Here is a 15,648-nt window from a genome sequence, read left to right as displayed (position 1 = left end):
ACGTCCATTTTAATTATAAGACATAATCCTGCTTTTTGTGTTCAAATATATATAGTTTGGATCTGAAGTATTCCTCATTAAATTAATTTGGATGGAATTTTGGAACAATTGGGTCTTGCCCAGCAACAAACAAGAGCACCACAATCAAATGCAAACACCTGTCAGTTGCTGTTGTCTAATTATTAACACCAGATTTATGAGCCTTGCTACACATGTGTATACGCTGCTGGAAATATCTTGAATGCCTTAAAGTTTTGGCCAATGCCCCATGATTACATTTTTTGCTCCAACACACATTACACCAAAGCTATCATTAACCTCAACTGAATCACCAAGATGATTATATAACCACCATACAGAGTCACACAAGATATCAACAATGACTATATAGGACACTGACACAAAACTGAAACTATTCATTGCCAGACAACCTTTGGAACCTGGTAAGACAAGTCACATGGATGGATTAAGTAAAGTAATCAAGCACAGTATGTGCATAATTTTTGTTGTTTTTGCTGTTGAAAGGAGCATAAATAAAATGTAATAAAAGCCAGGAGCGGTACCCATAAACCATCTTCAGTCATTTCCTAACTTGAGTCAATTTCTTAAGTTAAGTACCTCTTTTACTATATGATGTAATAACTTTATCATATCTGAAATACTTTTTTATCATTGATTTGATTAAAAATACATACCTTCATGTTAAAAACACTTATACATTCTTTTGATTTACTATGAAAATCTTGGAGTATTGACTTAGTTAAGAAATGACTTAAGATGTTGTATGAATACCAAACCAGATATGGTTTTTGCGTTAAGAAAGGGTAAAAACAACACACTTCGACATCAACATGGACAATGATCAAACTACCTTGACACGTTTTCTTCGAAAAACAGTCAAACAATACCTGGTGGGACCAAGTCACAAGGATGGATTTGGTTTCTTCATCCTCTCCTGATATTGTGATCATTACGTCTGACACCGATATTGAACCATCCGATGACAACTGGCTAGGATGGTCCGACACCTTCCTGTGAAATGACAAAACATCCATGACAGTAAAAGATCCATAACACCCATATACTATATAAAAACAAAAATAATCCTTAGGCATAAAAGTACTCGCAAACCTATTGCAAAATTGCTCCATGACAAATATACCTCTTACATAGCAGGTATGTTTTCTCTGTGAATTGCTCAGCCGGCCCAGTCCCGTTGATGTTCATATCAAAGTTAAGTACAGATTGTGAAAATGTCATTGTGAATTTCTCAGCCCCTAAGTCACGTACGTTCATAGTCAAAAGTAAGTACAGATTGTGAAAAAAATTCTGTGAATTGTTTGGCCAGTTCAGTCATGTAAACATTGATAGTTGAAGTAAGAACAGATAAATTGTGTAAATTTGAAAAAAAAATCTGAGGTCATTAATTAATAGTAATTTTAAAAACATACTTTTTACAGAGCTGGTATACTTTCTCTGTGAGTTGCTGCGCGGGCCCTGTCTCGTCGACATAAAGCGTCGATGTAAAACGTAGATTATGTTCCTTGATTCCAAGGTCCTTGAGAGCCTCGTCGGCGTCGACCAACTGGAGTTTCTACACACAAGAAACAGAAATGATCAAACCGTACCTGTTTCAATACTAAATTGCGAATGAATGATACGAAAGCAAGAGTAAAAAGATTTAAACATTTTGCATTATGTAAGGTTTATGTTTCATAATATCACAGATCTCAACACCAAAGTTCAGATTCTCATTCTTTCTTTAACAGTTAAATTGTCAAACTTGAGGGTAAGGTGAAAATTCAACTTAAGTTGCTTCTGTAATGCAGCCTCTGATCTTTAGATTAAAACATTCATTGGGCATGGATAATTGTAACAAGCATGGACATGTAAAACTTATAATCAAAACATCCTCTGCCAATGGTTGAAATTAGCAAAAGCCTGCAACCTCTGCACTGATAAAATACCTTCCAGCTTGCTCCAAATCTGTATTTCATATAGTACGGCTTGATGAAAATATAATACCAAATATAAGTATAGGAATTAAGGCTTGTTCATTCAAGTCGATTTTTCGATGACTGCTTTGCCAACTGTGTATGAGTGCAGGGCTTGCTTAACCCTGGGTATTCTGGTCTTAACATGAACACATACTTACATTTCCTCTCATTAGTAGGGCACCATGCAGAACTCTATGTTTCTTTGGGTCTGGATAGGTCAAATCTGAATTATATAAAGTTAGTTTGCCAGTTTGTCACTTCATTATTACAAAAGCGCAGATTGGTCAGAACTTTGTTGAAGCATTTATTGTTAATGTAATTTTTGTTCACTTTCAAACTTTACTACTCTGGAAGTTCCATACATTCACTTGTGACAGTATTTCTAACAAGACTTGAGACAACTGTTTCAGCTGTACTTGCTTTATTTAAATAAATGACCACATAATAAAAAGGTTCACCTTTAAAATTTAACAATGATGCCGTTAACAATGTTGATAACCTCAACTAAGTTCTGCATAATCGACCTTTCCTGTTAATCCTTTAGTATAACTAGATCGATTGATTGATAAAAAAATTGAAAGCATATATAAACATATATTGGAGTCCATTATATATGCTTAAAGGGGCTGTACTCCGTATGATAAAATAGCGAAAAAAAGAAGAAAATTGTCGAAAACTGACATAAACTTGGCATCGATGTGTACAATGCATTGAAACTTACTAACTGAAGTACCACATAGTTTACAATTTGTTCAAGTTTAGCAGTTATATGTATTTTTCCATTAAAAAAGATTACTGGGTATGTCTACCAGGTAGAATTCATTCCTTATGCATGAGTGGCTAGTCGGTGTTATCACGTGATATTACCGAGGTAGGTGTATAGCTTAATTATGTCACCCAATTAGAGTAAGCCTTCATAGCTCAGTGGATACGATGCTGGACTGCAATTTTGGCGACAAGGGTTTGAACCCGGTCTCCGACACAATATTTTTTTTACATTTTGGTACTTTTTTTTTACAATTATGATATCAAAGCATAATACATTCTATTAGATAATTGTCCTGAGATTCATTACAGAAAAAAAACTTTTTTGGTGCCAATCTGGTGTACAGTCCCTTTAAATGACAAGCAGGCATAAAGTATGTCAATGAAATCATGTTTTAATTCTTCAAAACAAGACCCACAGGAGGTAATCAAAATGCAACTTAGATTCAACTTAAATTAAGGACTAGAATCTGAGTGTTTTGACTGGATTGTGGACTAGAATCTGAGTGTTTTGACTGGATTGTGGACTAGAATCTGAGTGTTTTGACTGGATTGTGGACTAGAATCTGAGTGTTTTGACTGGATTGTGGACTAGAATCTGAGTGTTTTGACTGGATTGTGGACTAGAATCTGAGTGTTTTGACTGGACTGTGGAGTAGAATCTGAGTGATTGGACCGCAAAATAAAGCTAATACGACTGAATGTATTCACTGGACAAGGATAAGAATCATAGTAATTACCACCCTTGCAGGTGTATTCATAAAAAAGTTTTTTTCATCACAGTGCAGAATTTTAAAATGTCATAATTTATATACAAACCATATCTCAAATGTTTTTAAGATGATTGAAAACTATTTCATAATGTGTGGTCTATATTAAGCAAAACTTCTTCAGCACATAAAATAATACAGTTGAGGAAAATGTCAATGTCACAGAAAACCTAAGAACTTAAAGGGACCTGCTCATGGGTTATAAAATGCACTATTTTATTACAAAATAAAGTGTGGCAAATTATAAGGAGTGTTAAAACTAAAATACCAAACCCTGGAACCCTTCAGCAAATATTGATAGCTCAAATATTGTCTTTGAAGACCACTATTTTCAAAACAGTTAATAACGGGTTTCAACAATTTCATTGTTGTGTGATTGGTTGATTGACATGATGTTATCAATGTATTCCAAAAATCTTCAAAATATGCAAATCTTTTGTTTAAGCCCTCATTTAAACCAAAATTTCAGTATCATAGAGAAAAATAATGATAAAATGAGTATTTTCATACGCATAACCAGGAAAACTAATAAACTGATTTTTGGTCTGAAAAATGAGCGAGTCCCTTTACGTTGATATGACCTCAGTCCTTTGTGGCATTGTGAATTTAAAAAATACAAAAAGTAAGATCACATTACCTTTAAATGAGGCTTCTCGTTTGAGAAGATTTAGGGAAATATCAACAGGAATATTATGTTGTGTCTCTATGGTAACTGTTTCCCCATTGGCTGGTTTATAACAGTCAATACCTGAAATAACACAAACAAACATTTACAAACATATGTAGTAGCCTGAAATTGTATCTTCTGCAAGTGTTCATTTTCGTTGACATTTATTGCTCTCATAGAGAAACAGTCTGCCTTGTTGGTTCGAAGAAATCTTGTTGAAGCCAAGCGAGTTCTAACCAGCGGTGTTCAGCTGTATCTACTGAGATCTACTATTACAATAATTTGACCCACCAAATCCTTTGTATGATTTTGACCTGCGAAAATCTATTTTCATTACTTCCCTTTGCATAAGGGCCATTTATCTACTGCCTCATATTTATTATATAATGAGAACATCGCAGGGCAAATGCCAAAGCTCTCCTGTTTTACAGTCAAACAAGTGACATTTCTTGATATATATGAATGCCTTGCTTATCGGGCTGCTAAACATGTGTGTATTGTCTCTGGCAACATTTGTAAAAAGTTTCATTTGAATATCTTTAATGTTTTTTAAGTCATGGGAAAGGTTAAAGCCGTCAACAATGACATCTAAACTTTGACAATACCATGAGCTAAAAATATCAATTTCTCACAAATAACCTGTCAATATTTTGGTCTTGAGGAAGTCTTTTACACAGCTTTTAAATCAGTAGGATGCTTATCAGCTCCTAGATACAATTAAACATTTACACATTAAAGATCACCGTATAAAACTACCCCTATATTTGGTATTGTTGTTAACCGTCTTCACTACTTCCCAGTGCATGAACGGAACACTTTAATCAGCTCCTTATTTCTACATAAAAACATTCAGTATTACTCAATTACAATCAACATTGCTGTACCAAACTCTCCCTGTACCAAACTCTCCCTGTACCAAACTCTCCCTGGACCAAACTCTCCCTGTACCAAACTCTCCCTGTACCAAACTCTCCCTGTACCAAACTCTCCCTGTACCAAACTCTCCCTGTACCAAACTCTTCCTGGACCAAACTCTCCCTGTACCAAACTCTCCCTGTACCAAACTCTCCCTGTACCAAACTCTCCCTGTACTATCTCCTTTGTCTTGAAGGAGTACATTTTTGCTGCCTAAACATGCACAAGCAGCACATTTTTCAGCTCCTATGTAAATTCAACTTAACAATAAACATAGTCATACCAAACTCCCCCTGAATCTTTGTCTTTGTGCACAAGCTGCATACTTTGTTTTTTTAGCTCCTATGTAAATTCAATTTAACAATTAACTTTGTCATACCAAACTCCCCCTGTATCTTTGTCTTGAGGAAGTCCATTTTGGCCGCCTCCCCATGAACAAGCAGCACATTTTTTGGCTCACACCAGGAGATTAGCTGCATGATTCCCTTGGCATCCGCATGAGCGCTAAATGACATGTACTCCACTTTCAGTTTCACATCCACCTGCGAAAAACACATTGAAAATAAGCCAATAAAAACTTGAATTTGGGAAATGCACATTATTATTTTGGCTGTATTAAAACCAACTTGACAGATATCCATGTATATTATACTGTAAACAGTGATAATGTACAAAATAACTGTTAACTTATGATGGTTTCTTTACTCAACCCTAGCTTGCAACACAAGGCTTTGGTATTGGCTTGTCTTGGCACCTGGTGCCGTGGAAAACTCTGTCTTGGATACAGTCAAATAACAAGAGTATCTGGTGAAAGGATTGAAATATGGTTCATAATGGAGAAACCAGTAAAGAAACCAGCCATAAATATTAAATTCATTTGTTAATCGTTTAATTTTGCTCTGATTATTGCCCTCGATAAATAATACAGCAGATATTTTCACTAAAGAATTTTATTTTTATTTTGTCCAATTCTGTACTTAAATGATTATAAGCAATATATTAGTACACATACATGTTGTTTGTTTTCAAACTCTATCCGTTTAACGCCATTGAGGACCTTGTGTCCGACCGTCCCTGCCACACAGTAGCCCGGCATGATCACCTGGTAACAACGACAACAATACACTCACAGATTCCATGACATTAAAGCCATACCTTGTGGTACGCTGGAAATGTGTACTTCACTTTTCAGGGTTGGGTAAGTCAGCTAGCAACAATAGAATGTGCAGAAATATTCCAGTAAAAATGAAGGCTTAGAGAACCAAAGGTCGCACTTTGTAAATATAACTGTCTCAAAAGGAATTATAAATTATGGTCTATTTGTACTCTGTGTTCAAAGTCTCACTTTTCCTTCTATACAACTTCCTTTTATCAACAATCCTGTAAAACCCATTATGATCCAACTTCCTCTACCATTGTTCACAATTCTCAACTGTCATCATTCGACAGAATATTGGTGTTTTTGACCATAATGAATATTGAGTATCACTTAAATTGAATGTAAGCAAAAAGCAAAGTTATCAATACAACATGATTACATACTTATAGAGATTTATATATAAATGATATAGGAATATTCACCATATTATTTTCACATGGTGCCCACTTCTTGAAGACCTGTAAGGAAAGCCCAGCATGTAACATCCCTGGTGTGGCAAACACAACCATGGCCCCGGGGTTGTCAATGTATGACCTGAAATATTCACAAGATAGTTGAGAAACATACATTAACTAATGGAGAGGCTGGCATGTAACATTCCTGGTGTCGCAAACCCAACCATGGCCCCGGGGTTGTCAATGTACAACCTGAAATATTCACAAGATAGTTGAGAAACATACATTAACTAATGGAGAGGCTGGCATGTAACATCCCTGGTGTCGCAAACACAACCATGGCCCCGGGGTTGTCAATGTAAAACCTGAAATATTCACAAGATAGTTGAGAAACATACATTAACTAATGGAGAGGCTGGCATGTAACATTCCTGGTGTCGCAAACACAACCATGGCACCAGGGTTGTCAATGTATGACCTGAAATATTCACGAGAAAGTTGAGAAACATTCATAAATAGTTATGTATATATCTTGTGAAATTAAATCTGACTTATGGAGAGGCTAGCATGTAACGTCCCCAGTGTTTCAAACACAGCTATGGCACTGGCTTGTAATTGTACGACATGGAATATTAATTAACAAGATTAAAGACGTAATTTTGACAAGCATTCATTAACATAATGCAGACCTCAAAGTAAGATGAGTGATTGGGCTATGATGATACCTCAACATGTTTTCTTTGAAAAACCGAACAGCTATAAAATGGGTAAGAGCAAATTTAATTATGGAAAAATTATGAAAATGTTTGAAATTAAACTCTTTACAAAATATACATTAAATTAATGCCTGTTTCCTTGAATAGCAAACTTTAATAAAAGATTAAGTTTTTAATAAACTTTTATCAGTGATCAAGATGTAAACAATGAAAAGTTACCTGTCAAATGGCTTGATATGTTTAAACTCAAACATGTTTCTCTGTACGAAAGTGTTTTTGATTTTCTGACTGGTCCAGGAGATAAACAGCTTGTAGTAGTGGTTTGCCTGCAAATATCATGTACACAGTCTACATTTATGTATCATGGACAGGCAGAAAAATGTTTTATGTAAATATAATATAAGAGGGAATTATGACTCCATACTTTGCGTATGGAGGCGTCTATGATCTTATATGTATTTGTGTTGTTTGTATTTGTGTTGTTTGTATTTGTGTATGTGTTGTTTGTAATTGTGTATGTGGTGTTTGTATTTGAGTACATGGTGTTTGTATTTGTGTACATGATGTTTGTTTTTGTGTATATGGTGTTTGTATTTGTGTATATGGTGTTTGTAATTGTGTACATGGTGTTTGTATGTGTGTATATTGTGTTTGTATTTGTGCATGTGGTGTTTGTATTTGTGCATGTGGTGTTTGTATTTGTGTATGTGGTGTTTGTATTTGTGTGCATGATGTTTGTATTTGTGTATATGGTGTTTGTTTTTGTGTATATGGTGTTTGTATTTGTGTATATGGTGTTTGTTTTTGTGCACGTGGTGTTTGTATTTGTGTATATGGTGTTTGTTTTTGTGCAGGTGGTGTTTGTATTTGTGTATGTGGTGTTTGTATTTGTGTGTATGGTGTTTGTATTTGTGCATGTGGTGTTTGTATATGTGTACATGGTGTTTGTATTTGTGTAATTGATGTTTGTATTTGTGTAATTGATGTTTGTATTTGTGTACATGGTGTTTGTATATGTGCACATGGTGTTTGTATTTGTGTACATAGTGTTTGTATTTGTGTAAATGGTGTTTGTATGTGTTAACATGATGTTTGTATGTGTGTACATGATGTTTGTATGTGTGTACATGGTGTTTGTATATGTGTACATGGTGTTTGTATTTGTGTACATATTTATATGTTTGTCTTATTAGTTCATTGTCAATTTGGCCTTTGCCTTCTCTAAACAGGGGTTATTTTTTAATTTTTTACTACAGGAATGCCCCTTTGTTTTCAGTGTTTTATTGAAGTGAAAAGTACTTTCAGCATAAGGCCATAAATAATAGACAGTTTCTTTGGCTTTTCTCTACCAACAATTTGATATATTGGTAGGTAGGTAGGTGTTTTATACTTTTTCGACAATTATGTTCCACAGTTGGTTGGATTTCAACGAAACAAGATCAATAGACTGTAGATATAAAATAATAAAATAACACGAGACCTAAAACGGCCTATGCTCTACTGGCATGGCTTTTGTGGTCATATCAATCCAGAGCATGTATGTATGGGTAAAAGGCAACAGACATATAGTTTATGTTTTGTGTTTGGGTTACCTGAAAACGTAGCACGTTCAACATCTGAGCCCAGAAAGTATTGTAAGCAGATTAGTTGCATGAACTATTTTAATATGTGCCAAGTAAAAGTCATTTGACAAAAAAAAAATGCTTTCAAAACTGTACTCATAGTAAAAATTTCTGTAGCTTTTAAAAGTTAAAAAAGTTGGTCAAAAGGTCAAAGTCAAGGGCATCCTAGGACAACATTGATCAATTTGAACAAACATTCACAATCAATTGTGCTGAGATGGATGCACGAACACACAAAAAGATTTTCAAACCTTTCCAGATTTATGTTTACCAAACCTGTGAACCCTGGGTGTGGCCAGTAATGACACCAGGTGCATAACTTAAACATTCACAACCAATTCTGTTAAGATGAATGCGCAAACTACAGAATTTAAAGCTAAAAAATGGCCTTTGGGCTTTCAACAAGAACAAGGCAGAGTAATTCACAAAATCAACTGCAGAAGCAAAAAGCAAATTGTCTCTCAAAATCCTAGACTTGCAAATTGTCTCCCTTAACTCTAGACTTGAATTTACATGTACATGTAAACTTGGCTAAAACTAGAAAGCATTTCTTTAAAACTTTCATGGCCCATAATCTAGGCATTGATGGGCGGATCTGGCTGGTTTTCGAAACGAACCGAGCTCTAATGGATATCTAGATACTGTACAAGTTTCATCGAGATACAATCAAAACTAAAGACTGTATCGTGTTCACAACCAATTGTTTACACAATAGCATTGTTTTTATACTATCAATGGCCATAATCTAGGCATGCATGGGCGGATCTGGCTGGTTTTCGAAAGGAACCCAGCTCTAATGGATATCTAGATACTGTACAAGTTTCATCGAGATACAATCAAAACTGAAGACTATCGTGTTCATAAGCAATTGTTTACAGACGCACGGACCCACGAACGCACGGATGCACATACTACGTACACATTACCATCGCATAAGCTCTTCTGGCCTTTGGCCAGTAGAGCTAAAAACAGACAGGCTAAAAGTGATATAAATGATATGTCATAAGAGCACCTTCTCTGTAAGTCCAAGGCTGAAGTATATGGGAATGTTGAGGTTCATTCTCTCCCAGTAACTCTCCAGTAGAATACACAGCTCCTGGGCCCGGCCTAGCGCAAATACAGGAATCAGTACCTGATAATCATATAAGTCATATGTTAGAAACACAGTTCCTGGGCCCTGCCTAACGCAAATAGGGGAATAAGTACCTGGGAATCGTAAAATGTCACATGTTAGAAACACAGTTCCTGGGCCGGCCTAGCGCAAATACGGGAATCAGCACCTGGGAATCATAAAAATCATATGTTAGATACACAGTTCCCAAGCCCTGCCTAGGGAAAGTACGGGAATCAGCACCTGGGAATATTTAACGTCACATGTCAGATACACAGCTCCTTGGCTCGGCGTAGGACAAATACAGGAATCAGCACTTGGGGGCCATAGAAGTAACAGGTTTGCATAGAGACGCTGATTTAACATGGCACATGTATCTAGCCAGCAATATGTTAATAAGACTCAAGTTAGACACTCAACTTCTTGGCCTGGTCTTGAACAAATAAACCTGCACCTGAGTATGGTTAATGTCACATGTTAGCATCTAGATGCTGAGGTAACAAGTAACAGCTAGGCTAACATTTATTAACTTAATTATGAAATACACGGAAGGCTTACTTACAAACAAATTTCCTAACCTTGTGGAATAAATGGATGATAATCGATAGTTTTAAAATCTTAGTGATATATCTATTTATTCTAATGAGTGAGCATAGAAAGTCATATTTTCACAAGTGTTGCAATCTCACCTTCCCCCCTCTCCCCACACAGTCATGAACCTTCTTGAGAAAGTCTCTTTCTCTGCATCGCTTGGACTCACGGATTGTTGTAGCATATGTGGACTCGGAGATTAGCAGATCGGGTCGACATTTGTCGATCCATGCTGCCCCCAAGTGACGATCTGGAGTCATGTTGTAGTCGCCCTAAAGGAGGGGAAAGTTTTAATACAGACGAATGTATACTTCACTCTTTAATATTCTGTATTTAATAACTGAACAAATGCATATGTATGCATATATGGCGTAAGTGTACAAAGTTAATGATTGAAAGGCTTTTTTCCTGGTAAAAAAAACTAAAATATATAAATATACAGCTAAAATGTCCATGTACTTGAAATTTGTCAGTATCATAATCTGTTATATAATACACATAATGCATCCTAAAAAATATCAACAACTTATAGTGGAATCTGGTGTATAAAAAAGCGGCATCTACAGGTTATTTACTCAATGGTTTAAATTACAGAAATTAAAAAACCTTTTTCTTGACAAAATGTCTACGTCCCTGAAATTCTTAAGTATCTCAATCTAATTAATGTTATAGTATACCCATAATACATCCTAAAGACACTCACTTACGGAATATCAACAACTTATGGCAGAATCTGGTATATAAAAAAGCCTTCTGTACTGGTAAAATACTCAGTTTAAATTACACAAATGGAAAATCAGGAAAACACTGTCAACTTACTGTGTACACTAGTGATTGTTGACCTACTCTGACGTGAAACATGGCCGCACCCAGAACGTGGCCGGCGTAGTATGCTTTAATTTCCATCTCCTCGTCAACCTAGATGTAACATGGTGAACAACATGTATTACCGGACATGAAACATAGCGGCAGTAATAGTCTTATAGAATAATCTTTTTAACTTCATTTGTTATAACTTCATGCAGATGTTTACTTTCATTCTATACGTTTCTACAAAATGCCACAAATGAAATGTAGCACATAAAATATTTCCTGATGAATAGTCTGACCTGTATAACTTCATGTAGGTTAACAGCTTTGACTTTCTTCATGCATGTTTTGATCATCTCCGACGTAAAGAAGTTAGTCTCCCCTTTCTTTTCAACGGAGATCTTACGATAATCCTCCTGCAATGTAAGGTTGTTAAATAAAGACATATTAACTTTCCCTCACCTGGGAGACAAGTAATAACTTTATATGAACAGTAACATGTAAAAAAGGTCTTCTTTTGCATCATATCAAACACGTCTTACAAAAAAAAGAAATGTAAATACATGTAATCTTAAAAGTATATACCCATGACCTTTAATACACATCACGCAATGGAATTTGCAACTCTACTTACAGTCACAGTTCAGATTCATCACTGTCATTGGCACAACTTAAGCTACAAATCAACATATCTCAGCCTAGAGCACATCTGATGTTGGTGTAATGAAAATGAATATCATAACATGGCTACAGAACAGATGATAAAAGAAACTCTTCAAAGTTTTCCAAAACTCCAGCCAAGCACACAATCCTGACCTACCAGCAGTATAGGACAGATGGCCTTGGTTGGGTGTGTCATGTATATGGGACCATCAAAACCAACCATCTCAGACATGTAAGGCAAGGCTCCGCAGTGGTCGAGATGGAAATGGCTGAAACATATGTCAAGGCACAAGTAAGTTTATACTTGCTTATACAAACTATAACAAAAAGTTGTCTTTAAGCTGGTATAAATCATGTGTGTTCCCTGGTAGATACCAGAACTCTTTTGAGAGGCTAACCTTGTTGGACCGAAACCCAAGAGTTCTTGAGCACATTTCGATCCAGTGCCAAACAAATGCCCTGTATTACAATGGAAAAAGTATACCAGTGTTTGCAAAATACATCTGACAAGAGGAGATAACTGGTGGATTTTCAATTTATCCTGCTTAAAAGCCATCAGAATCATGTATCACCACCCAAAATATATTGTTTGCCAAAACAATGAATCAATTTGATACATCTAGTCACTGTGAAATTTCTATGTAACATTTTATGCAATATTCACTGCTTTTTTCATGCACAGAAGAAAGACTTAATGTAAGAACGCCAAGAGTATGAATCTATTGTAGTGATTATTATACTTTGTGCTGTGTGGCATCAAAATGTCCTGCGTAAGCCATCAGAGGGTCCTTCACGCTCAAGTGTTTCTGTACATTGATAAACTTCATAATAGAAGAACTGCCAAATTTCACAGTACATAATATCGTAAGATAAGTTAGATTCTTTCTAAAATTAGCTTGAAATGGACTTGGAAAAAATTGGCAGAAACTGAATAATTTTAATCATATTCTGTGTAGAATAATGGTTTATTAACTACAGTAAATTTCAGTATACCTGATTATAACACAATCCAAGTGTTCTGTCAATCTTCCTTCTCGGGTTATGTATGTGAAGTCCGGAAATCGTCGCTGAAAATCCATTTCCATATACAGCGAAAAAATAACTGTGCACACAAAAACTTAGCGGCTCTTAGATAGACAAAAAAGAAACATTGAAAATAATATTTAACTTTTTAAATTGACACATATTACTGAAAGAATCCCTCCATACAAGGTTTACATAGATAAGTTAGACATGGTGAGTTGAACAACATGTTATCACGAAAAGCTGCAATTTAACTTAAGAACAAATTCCTTTCATGCACAGTACTTTTATTCTGCAATAAGCTAAGAACTTAAATTAAAGATGTTTGAATAATCATGCATGAAGCAAGTTTATGTTATAAACAGACAGTACTGCCAGTTCACAAATGACCGCAAGCACTGCACCATTAGAAAATCAGGTAGGTCTTTGAACAGTTTCCTTAACTTGGATAAGTGTCTGCTTGACGGATTTTGATTGAATTGTTTAGAAAGCTTTTGATGAAAATGAAACCATAAATTCCATTAAGTGAGTAATTTGTTTTATATAATAAATAATACAGCAGTTTGCATATGATTTTGTGTGAAACACTAGTTTAGTTATTATTTATTTGGTATTCTACACAGTTAAGTCCACACACTGTAAAGTTAATGGTTTGCAAGACCAAACATAAGCAAAATAGTACATTGTGTAAGAACTTGGGTTGGTTGATCCAAAAATCATTTTTTTAAATGATTATTCATGACTGAAAGATTTCTATCTCTACATATCTTGTTTATGTACCTTTATAGTAAACTAAGAGTAATGGACCTAAAAGAGAAACAGAGTAAAAATACCAAACAAATGACATCCTGGCAAGAATTTATTGTGCAATAAAAAACACACACTTACATCATCATTGAAGCCCATATGCATTCCACAGTCCAGCATGATATTCTTCCCGCCAATAGTGGCAAGAATGCAGCTTCGGCCAACATCTGTGGTAATTTGATAACTCATATTGGTCATGTTGTTTGAACTTATTAAATTAATATAAAAGCAACACTTTTAGCATATATATATATATGTTAAGAAGTATTATACTGTCTCACTATAAAGCTAGCTGTCATAGAGACAAGGCAAGAATTCGCCATTACATTGTCAGCAACTCAATAATCCTTTCATCACTACTTTTTACATAATCTGTGTAAATAAAAGATAAACTTTCAAATTGTGATGATATTATAAAAAAAAAAAAAAATGAATGCATTGATAGGAAGAAAGTTAAAATACAATGAAGATTTGCAATTTTGTGTATTGAGTATGAAATCATGGACCCAGATCTTATCTACTGCAGTATAAGACTAGAACTTCCAAATATTTTACCTTGCCCAGCACCTGAAAGATAAATCAAACATATGTAATGTAATGCATCAATTAATAATAAGGACACATTCATATATACAACATAATTAACTCATCTCATAATTATAATGATGACAGTTACTTGATGTAACCCTGCAGTGACATGGTGATTAATTTGGAACTACAGATTATACGGCAAGCATACAGACAATAGGGCCCACTGTCTAAATGGCTCAGACCTATAAGACCTGACTGGCTTATGATTAGTCCATATAAACAGCCACTTCAGAGTCTTTGTCGATTTTTGTTTTGGGAACTCTACGCGTCCATATCCCACTTGTTGTTTTCCTAGCCAAGAATGACAGATCCCAGTGCTAAGCATATTGAGTTCCAAAATGGCTATGGTATGTTGACAGAAGTTGATCTGAATTAGTCTTTCATGAAACACTTAAGTATAATAAGAGAAAGAATTAGCTAAAAATAATTTAAGTGTAATTTTTGTGTTTTTATTTAACAATGCAGTGTTACATATTTGTGGAGTTACAGTTGAAGAATATATTTTACATTGGTATGGATCAGTTGACTTGTGGCGTTTAGGCAACAAAATGAATATCTAAATGTTAAAAAAGTTCCACATATGCTCATTATTGTGGCTAGTCACGTGTTCACCACATCATGACACATGATCATGATAAATGTTAGTTTAACATGTTAAAGTGAAAATAACGATAATATTTCTAAATTTACATTAAAAGTATTCTGAGGAATTGGGTAATAAAGGTTGACAAGTAACAAAACAATTCATGTGGTCATTGCCAACCAGTAAGCGAATTCACTGACCAATAGCATACTGGTTGCCTACTTTGCATATGAATGCATGTAAACAAAACATTCAATGTGTCTGTACAAATGTTGGCAAAAATAATGGAAAATCCCAAATTGTTTCTTGAATTCAATTTTAAGTCTCTACATTGCAGAAATTGTGGTAGATAACTAAAATACAAACCAAGTGGTGTGATTGTTATCTCTGACATATCGTGTTTTTTTTCTACTTTACAGCCTAAAATCAACGTTTTATTTCTTATTATCAATGGGCGCTGCCA

The 15,648-nt window shown here is 35.0% G+C and overlaps 1 protein-coding gene across 2 annotated transcripts in view; it reads right to left on the bottom strand.

Moving 5' to 3' along the window:
• Nucleotides 1-15,648, bottom strand: part of LOC128245449 (integrator complex subunit 11-like) — a 16,352-nt gene extending 704 nt beyond the window's left edge. For both annotated transcript variants that reach the window (XM_052963604.1, XM_052963606.1), the window contains exons 1-17: nt 15,552-15,648; nt 14,567-14,578; nt 14,093-14,178; nt 13,175-13,248; nt 12,339-12,450; nt 11,818-11,934; nt 11,528-11,626; nt 10,807-10,980; nt 10,019-10,138; nt 7,604-7,710; nt 6,696-6,807; nt 6,127-6,216; nt 5,494-5,656; nt 4,170-4,280; nt 2,156-2,220; nt 1,452-1,594; nt 909-1,032 (exon numbers count right to left, since the gene is read on the bottom strand). In XM_052963604.1, the coding sequence (XP_052819564.1) occupies nt 909-1,032; nt 1,452-1,594; nt 2,156-2,220; nt 4,170-4,280; nt 5,494-5,656; nt 6,127-6,216; nt 6,696-6,807; nt 7,604-7,710; nt 10,019-10,138; nt 10,807-10,980; nt 11,528-11,626; nt 11,818-11,934; nt 12,339-12,450; nt 13,175-13,248; nt 14,093-14,178; nt 14,567-14,578; nt 15,552-15,579 (1,737 nt within the window). In that variant the 5' untranslated portion in view covers nt 15,580-15,648. The remainder of the gene's footprint in view (nt 1-908; nt 1,033-1,451; nt 1,595-2,155; nt 2,221-4,169; nt 4,281-5,493; nt 5,657-6,126; nt 6,217-6,695; nt 6,808-7,603; nt 7,711-10,018; nt 10,139-10,806; nt 10,981-11,527; nt 11,627-11,817; nt 11,935-12,338; nt 12,451-13,174; nt 13,249-14,092; nt 14,179-14,566; nt 14,579-15,551) is intronic.

This window comes from Mya arenaria, chromosome 9, assembly GCF_026914265.1.
Source record: "Mya arenaria isolate MELC-2E11 chromosome 9, ASM2691426v1".
Taxonomy (NCBI): Eukaryota; Metazoa; Mollusca; class Bivalvia; order Myida; family Myidae; genus Mya; species Mya arenaria.
This window is presented reverse-complemented; position numbering and strand designations above follow the sequence as displayed.